Source organism: Camelus ferus, chromosome 17 (assembly GCF_009834535.1).
Source record: "Camelus ferus isolate YT-003-E chromosome 17, BCGSAC_Cfer_1.0, whole genome shotgun sequence".
In the NCBI taxonomy this organism is placed as follows: Eukaryota; Metazoa; Chordata; class Mammalia; order Artiodactyla; family Camelidae; genus Camelus; species Camelus ferus.
Genome location: NC_045712.1, coordinates 35,297,149 through 35,315,040, shown reverse-complemented (window position 1 = coordinate 35,315,040; position 17,892 = coordinate 35,297,149). Strand labels below are relative to the sequence as shown.

Below are 17,892 nucleotides of genomic sequence, written 5' to 3'. Positions count from 1 at the left end.
CTTAACTCCTCCACTTTTCCTGTGCGTTTTCCACCCACCCTCTGTAGGTAACCATTCTGTTTATTTTCTAGTTTCTCCTTTTTATATTTCTTCTGCAAAAACGAGCACACGTATCTTCTTTTATCTCCTTCTTCCCTACATGATGGGTAAGATACTATGGGTACTTGCTTTTTAAACTTTGATATACACAAATTTAAGAATATCCTTCAATTTCCATCTAATATTGCTTTTTATAGTGAATGGGTGTTGAGTTTTTTCAAAGAGTTTTCAGCACCTATGGAAATAATTTTATGATTTATTTCATTTGGGCTATTAATAGGGTGTGTGATATTAATGGCTTTCTTAGCATTAAACCAACTTTACATTATTCCTGGAATAAATCCTACTTGGGCAAAGTATATTACCTTCTTAGTATGATTTTGGATTCTAATATTTTGGATTTGGGATTGCTAATGTTTTATTTAGTATTTTTTCATCAATATGCATGAGTGATACTGATTTGCAGCTTTCTTTCTTTGCACTGTCTATCTGATTTTAGGTATCAATGTTACATGTTTCATATAATGAGTTAGGAAGTTTTCCTCTCCGTTCAATGCTCTGGAATAATTGACAGAGCACTGGGACTATCTGGTCTTGAGGGTTTGGTGGAATGCCTCTGAGAAACTCCTTGGGCCTGGTGGGTTTTTGTGGGGTAGTCCTTCCATAACTTTGTCTATTTCTTCTACAGAAATTGGCCTGTTTAAGCTTTCTAAATCAAATGGGGTCAATTTTAGCAATCTCTATGCCCTAGGAAAATATTCATTTCAACCAGGTTTTCAAATTTATATGCAAAGAGGATTGCAAAGTAATCTCATGATTTTTAAAAATGTCTTCTACTTCAATGGCTCTTTCCCCTTTGTCATTTCTTATTTTGCTGTTAGGGTGGCTGTTCTTTTTTTTTTTTTTCCCCCCCTTAATCATTGGGTGATTAGCCTATTTTTATTTTAAAAAACCCAGAATTTACTTAATTTTTAAATTATTAAAAAAAAACCCCAGATCTACTGTTTCTCTATTTTCTACTTTTTACTTTCTGCTTTTATTTTTACTATTTCCTTCCTTGTGCTTTCTTTTTGTTCATTTTGTTGTTGTTTTTCTTATGTTTATGAACAGGGGCTGTAATTATTTTCATTCTTTCATTTTTTTTAACATTTTTTATTGATTTATAATCATTTTACAATGTTGTGTCAAATTCCAGTGTTCAGCACAATTTTTCAGTTATTCATGGACATATACACACTCAGTTGTCACATTTTTTTCTCTGTGAGTTATCATAACATTTTGTGTGTATTTCCCTGTGCTATACAGTGTAGTCTATTCTACAATTTTGAAATCCCAGTCTATCCCTTCCCACCCTCCACCCCCCTGGTAACCACAAGTCTGTATTCTCTGTCTGTGAGTCTATTTCTGTCCTTTATTTACTGCTTTGTTTTTGTTTGTTTGTTTGTTTTTGTTTTTGTTTTTTAGATTCCACATATGAGCGATCTCATATGGTATTTTTCTTTCTCTTTCTGGCTTACTTCACTTAGAATGACATTCTCCAGGAGCATCCATGTTGCTGCAAATGGCATTATGTTGTCGGTTTTTATGGCTGAGTAGTATTCCATTGTATAAATATACCACCTCTTCTTTATCCAGTCACCTGTTGATGGACATTTAGGCTGTTTCCATGTTTTGGCTATTGTAAATAGTGCTGCTATGAACATTGGGGTGCAGGTGTCATCCTGAAGTAGATTTCCTTCTGGATACAAGCCCAGGAGTGGGATTCCTGGGTCATATGGTAAGTCTATTCCTAGTCTTTTGAGGAATCTCCACACTGTTTTCCATAGTGGCTGCACCAAACTGCATTCCCACCAGCAGTGTAGGAGGGTTCCCCTTTCTCCACAGCCTCTCCAGCATTTGTCATTTGTGGATTTTTGAATGATGGCCATTCTGACTGGTGTGAGGTGATACCTCATTGTAGTTTTGATTTGCATTTCTCGTGATAATTAGTGATATTGAGCATTTTTTCATGTGCTTTTTGATCATTTGTATGTCTTCCTTGGAGAATTGCTTGTTTAGGTCTTCTGCCCATTTTTGGATTGGGTTGCTTATTTTTTTCTTATTGAGTCGTATGAGCTGCTTATATATTCTGGAGATTCATTCTTTCATTTTTATTGTAAATATGTTTAGTAGAATTTCCTCATGTTGTTAGTTGATTTCTATCTATGTCTCCATGCATTTCCTGCAGTTTTTGCTTCATAAAGATTCCTGCTGTGTTATTTGGTGTATATATTTTTGTATTTTATCTTCACTGTGAGTTGTGGATTTTACCATTAAAAAGTATCCTTTGTCATGCTTAGTGCATTTGTGCTTGAATGTTATCTTGTCTGATATCAGGACTGCTACCCTAGTCTATCCCTTTTTTAGCCTTTGTGAATCATTTTGTTTTAGGCATACATACACATACCTCAGGGACGCTGCAGTTTCAGTTCCAAACTCCCACAACAAAGAATATCACAATAGAGCAAGTCATAAGAATTTTTGATTTCCCAGCAAGTATAAAAGTAATGTTTATACTACACTGTAGTCTACTAAATGTGCATTACCATTATGTCTAAAACATGTATATACCTTAGTTTAAAATACTTCATTGCTAGAAAATGCTAACCATCATCTGAGCTTTCAGCGAGTCACACTCTTTTTGCTGGTGGAGGGTCCTGACACAATGTTGATGGCTGCTGACCAATCAGAGAGGTGGTTGCTGAAGGCTTGGGGGGGCTGTGGCCATTTCTTAAAATAAGACAACAATGAAGTTTGCTGCACAGGTCGACTTCCTTTCACAAACAATTCCTCTGTAGCACGCAATGCTGTTTGATAGCATTTTACCCACAACAGAACTTCTTTCAAAATTGGAGTCAATCCTCTCAAACCCTCCTATTGGTTTACCAACTAAGTGTATGTAGTATTCTAAGTCCTTGGCTGTCATCTTAACCATCTTCACAGCATCTTTATCAGGAGTGGATTCCGTCTCAAGAAATCACTTTCTTTGCTCATCCCTAAGAAGCAACTCCTCATCCATTAAAGTCTGAGTAATAATGAAAAAGTCTGTAATACTGCAAGAATTACCAAAATGTGACAGAGACATAAAGTGAGCAAATGCTTTTGGAAAAATGGTGCTGGTAGACTTGCTTGACATGGGTTTGCACAGATCATCAATTTGGGTTTTTTTTTTTTAACTTAAAAATTTTTTTAAAAATTTATGTATGTTTTTATATTTTATTGTATTATTCAATTATTTTATTTTGGCAGGGGGGTGGTAACTAGGTTTATTTACTTTTAGAGGAGGTACTGGGGATTGAACCCAGGACCTCGTGCATGCTAAGCATGCGCTCTACCACTTGAGCTACACTCTCCCCTACAAACCATAAATTTAATTTTTAAAAAAATGCAGTATCTGCGAAGCACAACAAAGTGAAGCACAATAAAACAATGCATGCCTGTATGGAGGTCTTACTTTCTGGGCCAAGCTGAAAATGTTTTCCTTTTAATAGATGCGTTAAGACCATTCACATTTATTGGTATGGTTAACTATGTTTGGTCTTAACTGAATATATTTTATAATTATGTATATTTTGTATATGTATCTCTATGAGTTGTGCTTTCTTTGCTCTTTTATTTGTAATTTTTTTTGCTTTTGTTTTTAGGAAGGTTTATGTTTTTATTCTAAAACATAAAAATTAAGTGTATGGTTACCTTCATATTTTTACCTTTTTTAATGCTGTTAGACCCTTGTTCTCTTATTTAATCCCTTACTATGTGGCTTTCCAGGTTTTCCCCCCAGTATCCTTCACCATCACCTATTGCCCAGTCATCAGTGAGTTTTTTCTGTTTTCTCTTGGCTCCTCTTTCCACTTTTTAGTTGAATGGTTTCTACTTTGTAACAGTACGTAGCATATTTCTACCCTACAACAAGCAAGTCCCACTTCCTCCCCACATTTGTTTTGGTCTTATATGTATACTTACATACATATTTAAAGTTTTTACCATCAGTTCTTTTCCTGAAGTTTTCCCAGTCATTAAATGAATTAGATGAAGCTCACCCTCTGGTAGATTCTTCCAAAGGACAGATGATTGTAGAAGTCTAAGTTCTTGTATATTGAAAATCGTTTTTTATAGCCTTAACATTTGAAGAAGTGGCTGGAAATTAAATCCTTGGTTCACATTTCTTTGTGTAAACTAAAAAAAAAAAAAAAAAAAAAAAATCTCCCCTACAGTTGCCTTGCTTGGTATGTTGGCTTTGAAAAGTATGATGCCAGTTTAATTCTTTTGCCTTTTTAAGTTATTTGATCTTTTTTTTTTTTTTTGGTCTGGAAGCCTTGGGGATTTATCTTTATCTTTGAAAGCTAGTATCTTTACTAGGGTGTCTTAGAGTTGATCATTCTGGGGTAATCTTCCCTAGTACCCAAGGAGTCCTTTCAATGTATAGATTCAGCTCTTTTTCTGTTTCTAAACGTTTTCTTGGATTATAGCTTTAAATATTAACCTCTGCTCCACTGTTGTATTTTTCCTCTTCAAGGATGCTGATAATATGAATATGTTTCTTCTTTGCTGGTCTTCCATTTCTACTTTTATGGAAGCATCGTGTTTACTTCTTTATGTCGTTTCATTCGCTTGGTTGTTTTCCTTCCTTTCTAAAATGCCCCTTATTGAGACTGTTCTCCACTTGACACTTTACAGTTTAGTCATTTCTGAGATAACACTGTCTTTTCTTTTTTTCTCATTTTTTCCCTGATTTCCATCAAGTCTCTTTTTATTTATTCCTGTTCTTCTCCTCATGCATTTGTTAAAGTTTCTGACTCAAAGAGCTTTTTCACATCCTTAGATGCTTGTTTGAGTATATTTAATTCTGTTTGGAGTGTTGACTTACAATTTTATTCTAGTTCATGGTTGGTTTTCAGAGAGGCAGTGTGGTTCTTCATAGATATGTGGGAAATTTCTACTCCTGATTTTCTGGAGTAGTTCTGTATGGACTTGACTTTTCCCTTGTTCATGTTCCTGGGTATTTTGGAATAGTCCCAGCTTAATAATACCCTCTTCTGTCAGTACAGCAAAGTCCAGGCATTTTGGCAGTCTTTTGTTTTGGTGTGGGAGAAGGGTGAGCTCCCCTTCCTACACCCTGGTTTTATGACACTCTTTTGTTTTGCAGGACTTCACATTTTATCCCCTTTTCTTGGTTTGCCTTCATCTAATAGTCAAAGGGTGCTTTCTCCCTTCCTTTTTGCCTTTTTTTCCCCTCCCCCAGAAGTTTTGTGTTTCAAATGGTGCCTCCTTTAAATTGTGCCTGTCCCTTTAAATGGTCCTGGCCCTTTGAAATCACACCTGCTTTGAATCCCTTTTCTGTAGTCCCTGCTAAAGGATCTGTCTGGATCCTTCCTAATATTTGCAGATCTAGAGTAGATTTAATCTTTCTAGTGATTGCTCCAAATCAGTCTTGGGTCCCTTCACCAGCCTCTGTCTTCTGTCTGTTCCACAGTTTTTCTTGGTTTGCCTCTGCAGGAGAGACTGAGCACTGGGATCGGTGACTTTTCTTTCTGTTACAGGTATCTGCAGTTTCAACATTTCCTTCAGGGAGCACGGCATGATGGAGAATATACTTTTCCCCTCTTGTTTTTTTCCTTCTTGTTTGGGGAAAACTTCAGATAAAAGTAGCTCTATGGCTATCATTGTCCTCAGATACTCAGAAGTCTTACTTCCTCAAATTTTTAAAGGAATTTGTGTTAAGACTGATATTATTTCTCTCTTAAATGCTTGGTAGAATTCACCAGTGAAACCATCAGGGCCTGGAGTTTTCTTGCTAGAAAAGTTTTTGATAATGAACTCAATTTCTTTTAAAAATAGAGAGCTGTTTAGTTTTTCTATTTCTTCTTAAGTCAGTTTGAGTAAGCTATATTTTTAAAGGAATTTGCCCATTTAATTTATATTATCAAGTATATTAGCTTGAAGTTGTTCATAATATTTATTCTCCTTTTTCATGCCTGTAGGATCTGTAGCCATATCTCCTCTTTCATCCCTGATATTTGTAATTTGTGTTTTCTCTCATTTTTTCCCCCTTGATTCGTCTTGCCAGGGTATTATACATTTTGTAATTGTTTCTAATAGCAAATTTTGGCTTTGAAAATTGTCTCTATTGCTTGTATGTCTTACTTTTATTATTTCTTTGCTTCTACGTACTTTGGGTTTAATTTGTCCACTTTTTTTCAGCTTCTTCAGATAAAAAATTAAATTTTTTACTTTAAATCCTTTTTCTTTCTAATTAGGTATTAAAAGTAATAAATTTCCCTGTAAGGTCTGGCTGAGCAAGGTGAGGGTGCCACATATTCATTTGCAACTTGCAATTTCTCCAAATGATAGGGACTTTTTAAAAGGGATCTTTGTATGATCCACCCTCTAACCATAGAGCAAGCTTCCCTGCTTTGCACCAGGAGTGACACTGGAAGGTAAAGCAGAAGAGGCCAGAGCTAGGCTGCACCACCTATGAGCTGTCTGGCCTTAAGGCAAAGCACTTCACGCTCTGGGCTACACGGTCCTCATCCATAATAGACAGTATAAAGCCCAGGGCTGCTGTTTATGTAAATGGCACCCCCTGGAGTTGTGCAGGGCACATTGTGCATAGCCACAAATGGAGGCTTTGACAAAGCCTGCTTTGCAGAGTTGCAGTGAGCATTTCATGTGGTAGTGTATGAACAACTACCGTGGGGTCTAACAAGTGAGACAGAGTAAATCAGTCATGGTACATCCATTCAGTGGAACACACCACAGCCATGAAAACTCATGACTGAGATCTCTGTTTACTGAGGCAGAAAGCTCTCATGCTTTATTATGAATTGAACAATGCAACCCACAGAATACCAAGGATAATGTGATCCAGTTTCCATCAACACAAATATAAGTATACATGCATGGAAAATTCTGGCAGGAGAACTCCATAGTATTATCAGATTGAAGAGTTTTTCCTTTGTCAATATTTCCACATTTTTCTATAATGAATATGCTTTCAATTTGAAATAAGAAAAAAATAACAATAAAATTTATTTTCAGTTGGCTTTTCCTTTCTATGACTCGTCTCTAAGCTTCACCTATAAAATGGAAATAATGATGAAAAGAGTAACAGTAGTACTAAAGATCTCCAATCTCATTCAACATCTGAGGTGGGAATTAGCTCATTTGTTTTACGGAGGAGGAAGCAGATTCTCAGAGAGGACACAGCTCCCACAGCAAAGGTAATGCCATTTCCTCATGGGGCCGCATGTGGTTTAATTTGAGGAAGGAGCACGTTTTGTGAAGTGCCATGGGCCTGCCCACAGTGTGCAGTAGGATGGAATGGTCAGAGCATGGCCTGGATTAAATCCAGCTCTGTTCCTTCCAGCCTGTGTGACCTCACTTTCTAAGCCTCAGGATCCTCATCTGTAAAATGGGGGTAGCAAAAGTGCCACCTTGGAGGGCTGAGCCGAGGATCACATGAGACAGTTGCTGCCCACAGTGGGCGCTTGATGATTGAGAGCTTTGATCACATTAAAATCCTCTGGTCCAGCTCTGGTCCTGTAATTTCAGCAGGGACTGTCTCTATCTCTGACATACATTATCCAGAGCATGGTGGACCCTTAGTGGTCATGAAGCAGAGCTTGGCCACCAGCTCCCTACTCTGATGTTCACACCCACCACCCTGCTCAGCTTGGTGGGTCAGAGGCATGCTTCCCTATCTGTGCACGTCAGGCAAAAGCAGCCACACCCCAGACTAGGGTTTTCAGTGGAGGCAGTGTGGCCCCAGGGGTGGTTGGGGTTGTCACAACGAATGAGGAGCATGAACGGCAGCGTGTAGATGGAGGCCAGGGAGGCTGGGCTCCCTGTGATGCCCCCAACAAACTGTCCCAACAGACATTTTTGTAGGTGAAAAACCTATTTAGACTTATTGGAGGTTAGAGTCTAATGTTGCTATGTAAATATAAACTATTTTTTCTTGTATTTTTTAATATACAATGAATTTTCCCAGAATTCAAACACCATGTGAGTCAAGGGAAGAGTTATTCACCATTTTGCACAATCACCTCAGCAGCAATAACCCTACCTGTGGTGTGTTTGATACAGACACATGTCACTTTACGCTTAAGAATGTCACACTGATGGGGATTCTACATCTAGAGCAAGGAAAGGGAAAGAGGCTCTCCAAGCAGAGGGAAGGATATGTGCAAAGGCCCTGGGGTGTGAGGGAGGGAGCGATGTGGCAGAAGTGAAAGCAGACCACAGGGGTAGGGGGCAGGGTCAGCATGGGAGAATGAGGAGGGTGGTGAGGCCACAGGGGCCGGGCAGGACAGGGCCCTGGGGCCACATGGAAGGTTCAGCTCTGTCAGAAGCTAGAAAAGGCTGTTCATAAAGGAGGGGCATGTTCCAGTGTGCATTTTGAAAAAATCACTCTGCAGGGGAGTAGTGCATGGAACCGAGGGAAGGGTAGTGGAGGCAAGGCAGCCAGTGAAAGCTAAGGCGGCCATCCAGGTGAGCAGTGGTTGTGGTCTGGGCTGGTGATTCCCTCCCTGCAGCCTGGTTTGTGGATGGACAGTGGGGCCATGTCCTGAGACTCGAATCCAGGAGAACAATGAACTGAGGAGAAAGGCTGTAGTTTCACTTTGGCAAACTTACCAGACTCTGCCACCTCAGCGATGGGCACGCCCTGCTCGTATGCCATGAAGCCCAGGACCGAGAAGATGGCAAACCCGGCCACGAAGCTGGTGCCGCTGTTCAGGCAACAGAGCAGGATGCAGTCCCTGTGAGGGAGCAGCGAGAAGGGCTCGGGTCAGCGGGCGGGAGGGACAGGTGCACTGCTGGAACATTCTGTCTGAGCACCATGGCCGTTCTGTAGGGCAGAGTGGCCCACTGCCTGAGGAAGCCCTCATGGTTCAGAGAGGGGTAGCTGGCTGGCCCATGGTCACACAGCTTCTCCTGCATTTCTAGAAGATAAAATAGGTCATGGACCAGAAGCAGGGAGAGGGAGTGGGAGGGAAGGGAGGCTGACAAGTGGGAAAATGCACAACCAGTAAGGAAGTGCTTGGAGGCAAACCAACACTCCTCCAAATTCCTGGCAGGAGAGAAAACCAAGGAAAGCAAGAGAGGACACAAGCCTCTGAGAGAAAGGGTTGCTTCTCAGCCAGCAGAGCAACCTCGGGAGACAACGCTCCTGGCCAAGCTCTTTATGGGAGCAGCGTCTCTCAAACCCCACTGCTTAGCCTCTGCTCTGCTGCTGTGAGGGGCAGCTCCTTCCAGGCCAGACTCTCACGAGGGGATTTACTAGAGCAGTGACTGTCCCCTGCTCTTGGGAAGGGCTCACCAGCAAAGAAGCACCAGTATAAAGCTGTGACCCAGGAGAAATCAGACTACAAGCGACAGGGCTTTGCCAAGATGAAGAAGGAACCCCCAAGCTCCGGCTGTGCAGCCTTGCACGGCTGGGTCAGGGAATCAGCCTCGTGGGGTCTCAGCTGCTGCAGAGCATGCATGCGGGAGTCAGGCTAACAATACCTGGGATGCTCCACTTTAAAGGGAGGGGACCAGGTGGTCTGTTCAATCTCCTGCCCGAGCCTGGATCATCCCTGGGGTGGTGGTGAGCCAGCCTTTGCTCCTGACCTAGAGAGCAGGACCGGTCACTTGACTCCATGGTGCCTTCTCTTCCCAGATGGCTCTTGATGCTCACAGTGTGAGAACTTCCTCAAGTGGTGTTTGACCCAAATCCACCCTCTCTGGTAAGTTTTAGCTCTACCCTCCCAGACAGCCTGGAGATCTGAATATAGTGGCCCTATATCCTCTTGAGTTTTTAGTTTGCTCTGTTAAACCTCCCAGTTCTCTTGCCAGTGTTCCTCATCCTGCTCGTGATCTGAAATTCACTCCAGCTTGTCCAGCCCCTCTTCAAATGTCACATCCAGGACTGAGCACCAAACTCACGAACACAGCAGGACTCTCACCTCTTCTTTTCCTGACACCTGTACTTCTTGTAATGCAACCAAAGATTACACTAATGTTGGTGACTATGACCCCCAGTTGCCTGGAATTGCCCCTGGAAATCAAGGGCATAGTGGACAGAGCATTAAACTGGAGGTCAGGAGCCTTGGGTTCCAAATCTCCCTGCAGTTTCTTCTCTCTGGGCCTGATCTTACCAGCTATGTGACAAGGTGGCTTTGATAAGAGGGTCTCTTGGGCCTTGTGATCGATTAAATCATTTTCAGCAATTAGTCACTCTCATATCGTCTTTCTTGGAATGGAGTCTACTTCCCTGCTCCACTGACTTTGGGTTCAGTCACATGACTTGCTTTGGCAAATTGTGACACAAACAGAGGCTTGAGATGTGCTTGTACAATTGGACTTGTCCTTTATCCCTTCTGTGACCTACCATGAGGACTTCTCCAGGGATGCTGCTGTCTCTGCAGCCTAGACCCCAGAATGCACACATGGAGCAAGCTTGAGCCTGGCATGGATGCTGGAGCCAAACCTGCCCAACCCACAGCCTGTCCCCAACTGACTAGCAGACTTGTGAGCAATAAAAGCAAATGCTTGTTGTGGTAAGCCACTGAATTCTAGGGCTGCTTGTTACACAGCATTCATGTGGCAGTTAGTGACTGATACAGGTCCCTTTACAGAATTCTTCAGGCACTGTGGACATAGGCTGGGCTGGCAGGCCTGGAAAGTTTATCTGCAAGCCTGATCACCTCCTCTCTAAGGGGAATTCAGCTCAGCCCAGGAGGGCAAAATTATTCCTGAGGTTGGGATAAATCTGCCCTGTATGCCCGTTTCCTGCCTCTGACTTATCATATTTGAAACAAGGTGGCACTGGCTAGGACAGTGTTTTCTTCACAGCCTTTCCAATCTAGAATTCTCCTGTGTTATTTGGACCTGCAGTGTCCAATGTCATGTCATTGAATCCCGAGGCCCAGGGAGGGCAGGCACCCCTTGGGCTCCCTGTCATCTGCAGGTGAAGGCAGGATGTGAATCCAGTTGTCTCAGACACCAAAGCCCATGCTTTTTCTAGGAGCTACACAGAAACAGAGCTCCCTAAGAACTCAGATTTCCAAATCCCGACTTTTGGAAAATCATCTTAGGGCGTCCATGTGGTTGTTGAAAACAAATGTCCCTTATTGCAAGGTCCCCATCTTCCCCCAGAGGCCTTGAGTGACTTCCTCACACCACAGGGGGACAGAGGCTCTGAGTGGACATAGGGTGCCTTCCAGCCCTGCGCCTGCACCCCCTCCTTCGAGCACCCCCACCTCCCAGCTGAGGGAGCTGAGCAGCCTGTGTTCTGAAGTGAGGATTTTCCTCGCCTGGTTTGCTCCATCCCCATTCCTCTAATTCCTTCCCCACTGGGCACCTTCTAGGTGAAAAGCTGTGTAACAAGTGCTTTGAAGTTGGCAGGAGCTGAGCTGGGCTTTGAAGACCTCCAGAGCTATTATGTTGTCAGAAGAGAGGGTATTAATTTACTCCCTCTGAGTTGGGAAGATCTGCTCATGGAACAATTTGGAAACAGAAATAAAAAGAATCCTAGGATTTTGCAAGGTCACCTAGGGGATGTGATTTCTGCTGACGGGAGGCGGGGGCAACTGCCTGTTGGACAGGGAGGCAGAAGGGATTGGGGGCAGTCAGTATACTTCACCCACGTGCTCAGTGGGGAAGAAAGTTGCCACTTCCCTGAGACACAGCCTGATGACAAGGCAGTCTTGGCCAAATCCTTGTTGACTGCAGCAGTTGGCAAAGAACGGGCCGGGCCTGGGAGTGAGGAATAGGGGTGCAGGAGCCAGAAAGGCCCAGATTCCAAGCCACATTCCATCACTGGCAATGTGAACATGAGCAAGTGATGTTCCCCGGGCCTCAGTTTCTGCATCAATATAATGGCACGGCTCCTTCCTTGCTTCCTTACACGTCAGCCAGTGCTAGCCCAGGCTCGTGGGATGGTGGTGAACCAGAAGACCCAGCCTGCGTCCTCATGGAGCTGACGGCTGAGCTGGTGGTGATGGACAGTAACCAAGAGATTTCCACAAGGCCCAGCACAGACGGCCCTGTGCTGAGTGCTGGCTGCTGACGTGCTGACGGCTTTTTGCAGGCACCATCCGCTCCAAATCCCAAGAGGGTCACCCTCAAGCCGGACCAGAGGTCTGCTGTGCTGCTCTCCCTGTCCCTGTGCCCTTCTCATCCACGTTCTATTGTGTCCCGTGGCTGACAGTGCTTTACCTCTCACCCCACCAGACCCACGTCCCGTGAATGCCTTGAAGGACAAAAGGATCTTCTGGACAACCTGGTCTGACTTCCCCGCTTTCTAGCATTGCTCTGTCCAGCCATTCCCAATGACCTCTCTGCCCAACGCCCCAGGGACAGCAGAACTTGCTGCCTAATGACGCACTGGCTTCTCCAGGGCCCTTGCCTCCAGCATGTTGGACCTGCCCGCTTTCACTGCCTCGGTTTCCCCAAGTTGCAACCTCTATAGACTGGAGCTGTGTGTCTGTCGCAAGGCGGTGATTCCGGAGTCTCGCACTCAGTGGACACACAGTACACGTAGTTGACTTAATGAATGGGTTGGTAGTGGGATCACAAAGCTGGCTTTCAGAGAGGACGCAGCAGAGGGCTGGGGTGGAGAGCAGGAGACTGCGGCCAGGGTCCGGGCTCCACCACATCTAGCTGGGGGCACGATATCCACAGGCCCCCATTTCCCTATCTTGCCGATGGGGACAATGTGGGAGGGACTTCATCTTTGACAAGAGTTCTCTGAAATGAGGCTCCCACTTGACTCACACAGTAACTGAGTGATGTGGTTATGATGTCCAGGTTCCCATCCCACCAGCAGAGAGTGACACGTCCCCCTCAGCGCACTCTCACCTGCATAGAATGCAGTTTGTTCTTAGACCGCAGCTCATGTGCTAGTTGAGGAAAACAAGCTCATTATTTTAAAAGTATGTTGCTGGTTTTTCTACTGGTGTTCCAGTGTTTTTCATATGGATCTGCTTGTATTCTTTACATGTTAAGGGTACAAGCCTTTTGAGCATCATATTATATTTTGTTTGCAGGCCCTTTAATTTTATAGATGATTTTCATAATGTTTTCTTTGGAGATGTAATACAGAAGGTATGTAGATAATATTTGTATTAATGTGATTTTTTTAAAAATCAGAAAAGCAAGAGTGAAGACAAGACAAAACAAAACATTTGCACTGTACAGGCAGCTATAGGTGGACAAAAACCTGTCTCCCCATCTGCGACATCTCAGTTCCTCTCTTCAGAGGCAGCTCTTTTTAATAGTTTCCTGTATGTCTTTCCAGAAATTTTAGAAGTTCTAAAATGTATGTGAACTAACATGTCACTTTCTTCCTCTGTGATTTAATTATTTTGATGTTTTCTGCTTCTTTCTCATTATGAAAACGATATTTTACTTCTCATTTTAGAATGGCTCCCTTTTAAGAAATGTTTTACCTCTCCAGTCAATCTAACACTGACTCTGGTTCACACATGGGGCAAGAAAGGAGGCTCTGTCTTGATTATTTCCACCAAAATACTTATCCTATCTTGGAATCATTGCTGAAGAACCTTTTCTCTTTCCAACTAATCTGTGTTCAGGGATGGCTTCACCGCCATTATCCCGCAAGTTTATACCTAAATAAGGAGCTCTTGAACTCTGTGGAAGGGATGTGCTGTCCAGCCATCCCTGCATATCCACCTACTGTGATCGGGCACTGAGTTCAGGGGTGCAGAGACCTCAGCAAACAGGCCATTGGCCTAGGGCCAGAGACCAGGGTGCAGAGTTCACTCCCACCACGCACTGCTGGGTGACCGTGGGTCTCAGCCTCAGGGAAGAACTCAGGCAGCAGGCACGAGAGACCAGGCAGCCAGAGTCAGGCAGCCTCAGTCTTGTCTTCCTACATGAACCCCCGCCTCACACTGGGTGCAGCCAGCTGCAGGAGGCCAGGGAGGGAGGCCCATCAGGAGAGGGGCAGCAGGGCACAGGCCACCCCAGGGGGAACTGGAGAGGCATTTACAGTCAAGTGAGAAGAAGCAGGAAGGAAATTCCTGAACAGAATGCAGAAGAACAAGGCCCTCAGTGTTGGAAGACTTGGGTTCAAGTGCCAGCCTTGCCACCTCCTAGCTGTGTGACCTTGGGCCAATCACTTATCCATCTTGGAGTAGATCTCTGTTGCACAGAGGAGGAGGGAGATCTGAATACATCCCCTGGAGTGGATTCATTCTGCGTCTGGGAATGCACTCTCCTCACATCTGTTATTCTCCTAGGTCCTCTGGTGGTCCGCTCTTTGACCCCGGGGCAGGGAGAGGCCGACAAACAGCCCATTCATCTCCTGACCCTGCAAGCCAGGCAGCACGGAGGGCTCCAGGGGCCTGGTGCAGAGTTGGTGGGGCCCGGGGAGTGCTCACCTGTAGCAGTTGTTGTTATAATTGTTATAACTCCCCAGAGCAGTCAGACAACCCAGGCAGATGGCATAGGAGAAAAAGATCTGCGTCCCAGCATCCACCCAGACCTGTAGGAAGGCACAAAAAGGTTGGCAAAAAGAGAAGTCAGGTGGGTGGAAAGCAAGTGGGTGGGTGGGGTGGCCCGGTTCTCTGAAATCCCCCACCCACACCCTGCCTCCAAAAAGACTCCACAAAGGGACAAATGTCCTCATCTCAGGAATGCAGTTTTTAGAAGTTCAATTCCTGGGTTAATTAAATATAAATGTCCTTAATTAAATCCAGAATTTTCTAGAGGTTATGGACAATAGTTCACCGAATAGCAAGAATCTAGGTGTGTGGGACTCTGCTCCAGCTGTGTGACCTTGGAAAAGCTACTTAACCTCTCTGAGGCTTAGTCTCCTCATCTGCAAAGTGGGGACTAAACCTCCCTCGCAGGATTGCTGAAGCCAAAACAAGTGATTTTTCTTCTTTGTGGTTAAAACTACATTTGTTTCCAGTTAACACTTAAAGGCATTATGTGAATTAACTCTACTTTCCATACACACCCTCCCTTCTCTCCCAATTTTTAATACTTGTACTATGTCTGTGTTATCAGAACATACAACCAGTCTATATCATATTATCCCCCTTTGCCATTAAACAGTGTGAGTTCTACAGGTGACTATAAATTTAATGCTCACCCCCAGCCCTTGTGTTAATAATGAATGTTAATAATGAATGCAATGACTCTCCAGTCAGCTTGGTTCTCTAGTACATTTCTCTGGAAAGGCTTATGGAAAATATATTTCCTGGGTTCTTTCATGTTCCTAATAGTTGATCTGTGGCTTCTGTACTTGAAAGTCAGTTTGGCTGCACATAAAATCCTCGGTTCTCTTTTTCTCTCCCCGAGTATCCTGACGTTGCTCAGCTGTTTCCTGGAACAAAGTGCTGCTGTAGAACAGTCTGAGGTCATTCTGATTTGTTTCCCCTTAGAAAGCATTTACTCTCTTTGTCTGAATGTCCAATAGGTATGCTGCTTTCTCTTTGAAGCCCAATAATTTTAATATTATTCTAATAAAAACATATCTTAATGTTGATTATTCTGGGTTATTTTTTCCCAGGCTTGTGATACACTTATTCAAGATGCAAATTCAACTCTTTCATTTCAGGACAAAAAATCCTAAGTTGTTTTCAGTATGTGTTCTCTTCCATTATTTTGGATTTCTTCCTTGGGAACTTGTCTGTATGTTGGATCTTCTTTGTCTGTCTTCTACACCTATCACTTTTTCTTGCATTCTTTAAAAACTCTTTCTTCACTTTTTTTCTTTCATAAGCTGTCCTTCCTGTCAGCTCTCTTTCCAAATCTTTTTGTCTAACAATTTCACATATGCTAATGTTTAATAGCATCTTTTTTCTTACAATAGCTTCGTATAAAATTTGACCACAATCCTTTTCTGTTGCTCACAGGCAGGTGAAATGCATTGTCTTGTACTCGTACAAGGGGGTTTTCTTGTATACAGGAATGAAGGTGATCCAGGTAGACTCTCTGGCCTCACAGTTCTAGGGTTGACTCTTCTGTTATTCTCAGAAAGTCTTTAAAACTATGGCCTTGTAGACAGTACTTTCTGAAATTATTGTTCTCCATTTCCCTCCTCCACTCTTTTCCAGAACTTCTTTTTGTTTCCTCTAGTGTCTTTGTCCTGCTCCATTTGGATTCTGCTTCCAGTGGTTTCTCCTTAGTGTGAGGTTCCTCTCTGACACAGAGCCTCAGTTGGTCAGTCTCTAGAGTGTCCAGCTCCCAGACTCCTGCCTGAACTTCCTGCAGTCCTCTTGTACTCACCTGTGCCTTGCAGCCAGCACATACCCCTCCTAGTTTTGGCTGACATCATCAGATAGATCCACGGGCCTCCTACTCCCAGAGTCCTCTCCTTGTAGGGCTGAATACATGTTAGAGATTTCTGGGTTTCCTGCCTCTCCATCTCCTGAATTCCCTTTGCCTTCATCTTCATCTCATCCCACAGAGTTGATACCATGTAGATGTTACTGCTGCTGGCTTTTGACCCTACCTGTTCACATTTTGTGGTTCATGGAGCCACCTACTTACACTGAAGGTACTGTCCATAGGTTTTTGGTTTTACTATCCTAGTTTCTCTGTTTGGATGAGGTGACTGAGGGAAATTTAAAAAAATATACTTTTTCTGTTGCCATCTTGTCTCCTTGATCTCAAGAAATTTTCAGAGGGCAGATTAAAGGAGATTGGGTTTCACTGTAGGTGAGAGAAGAATACCCAGAATTGAGGGATTTGCTGGGGTGCAACACTAGAGGATGAGCCCGTTTTGTAAGGGAGGTTGGAGGTGTAACTTGGGAGAAGCGGGTATAAGTAGAATCTAGACAAGATATCCAAGTGAGCTGTTCAGGAGACAGGTGGAAAGTCTAGGGCTAAATACCGTAGTCTGGGCTAGTGACACAGACTTACAAGTCATCGGGAGTTTACTAGTAACAACCTCTCCTTGACTCCACATCCAAAACTTTCTCCACTAGCCCTTTCTATTTTCTACATTTGGAAAACCAGTGTTGATTCGACTTTTCTGCTGAGACACATGCTCGTTGGGCATGCAGAGCCTAGAACCTCCAGGATTAGATTTCTTGAAAAACTCTCACGATGAAGTGTGATATGTCTTCACGTGGACTCTGCACCATTAGAATCCTTAGCAGCCAGGCATACCTGATGTGTGTCTCTGTTTTTAAATATGCCTGTGGTTGTGAAAATAAAACAGGGCCCCAACTGTTAGCCTCCCCGACACCTCTGGCTGGGAAGGAACAGATGAACTCACTAGGGAGCCTCTGTATTTGTTAAAATAATTCCTGCTAGGTTATGCTGGACTAAATAATACTGCCCCGCTTCCCCAGTCTCAATGGCTTAGCGCAACGGAAGTTTACTTTTCAGCCATGCAAAGCCCATCACAGGTTGTGAATGGGCTCTTTTCACCCAAAGACAGTGACTCAAGCCTTCCTACCTTATTATGATGCCTCCAAGTAGCACAACCTTGGAGGCAGAGGGACAGAGAACTGGAGCTTTGCTTGGAAAGTTTTTAAGAGCCAGACTTGGGAATTACTTATATGACTTCTGCCCACACACCACTGACCAGGATCAAGTCTCATGGTCCCAACCTCAAGGCAAGGAAGTCTGGGAAATGTAGTCTTCCTATTTTACTCAGGAAGGGAAAAAAGAGATGGGTGGTGAACACACAGCATTATCCCAAGTCTAATTCATCAACGGTGACTTCCTTCTTCAACAAGAAATTCCACAAACATCAAGCTAGATCATGGGGGCCATTGGAATGCTCTGATAGAGGGGCAAAAAGAAGCTAATAAAACAGACTAACAGCACATTCATGAACCTTCTACCAGT

General features: G+C 43.5%; 1 protein-coding gene across 2 annotated transcripts in view; it reads right to left on the bottom strand.

Moving 5' to 3' along the window:
* Nucleotides 1-17,892, bottom strand: part of SLC6A11 (solute carrier family 6 member 11) — a 113,680-nt gene that overhangs the window by 17,190 nt on the left and 78,598 nt on the right. For both annotated transcript variants that reach the window (XM_032458958.1, XM_032458957.1), the window contains exons 7-8: nt 14,466-14,569; nt 8,713-8,837 (exon numbers count right to left, since the gene is read on the bottom strand). In XM_032458958.1, coding sequence (XP_032314849.1) covers nt 8,713-8,837; nt 14,466-14,569 — 229 coding nt within the window. The remainder of the gene's footprint in view (nt 1-8,712; nt 8,838-14,465; nt 14,570-17,892) is intronic.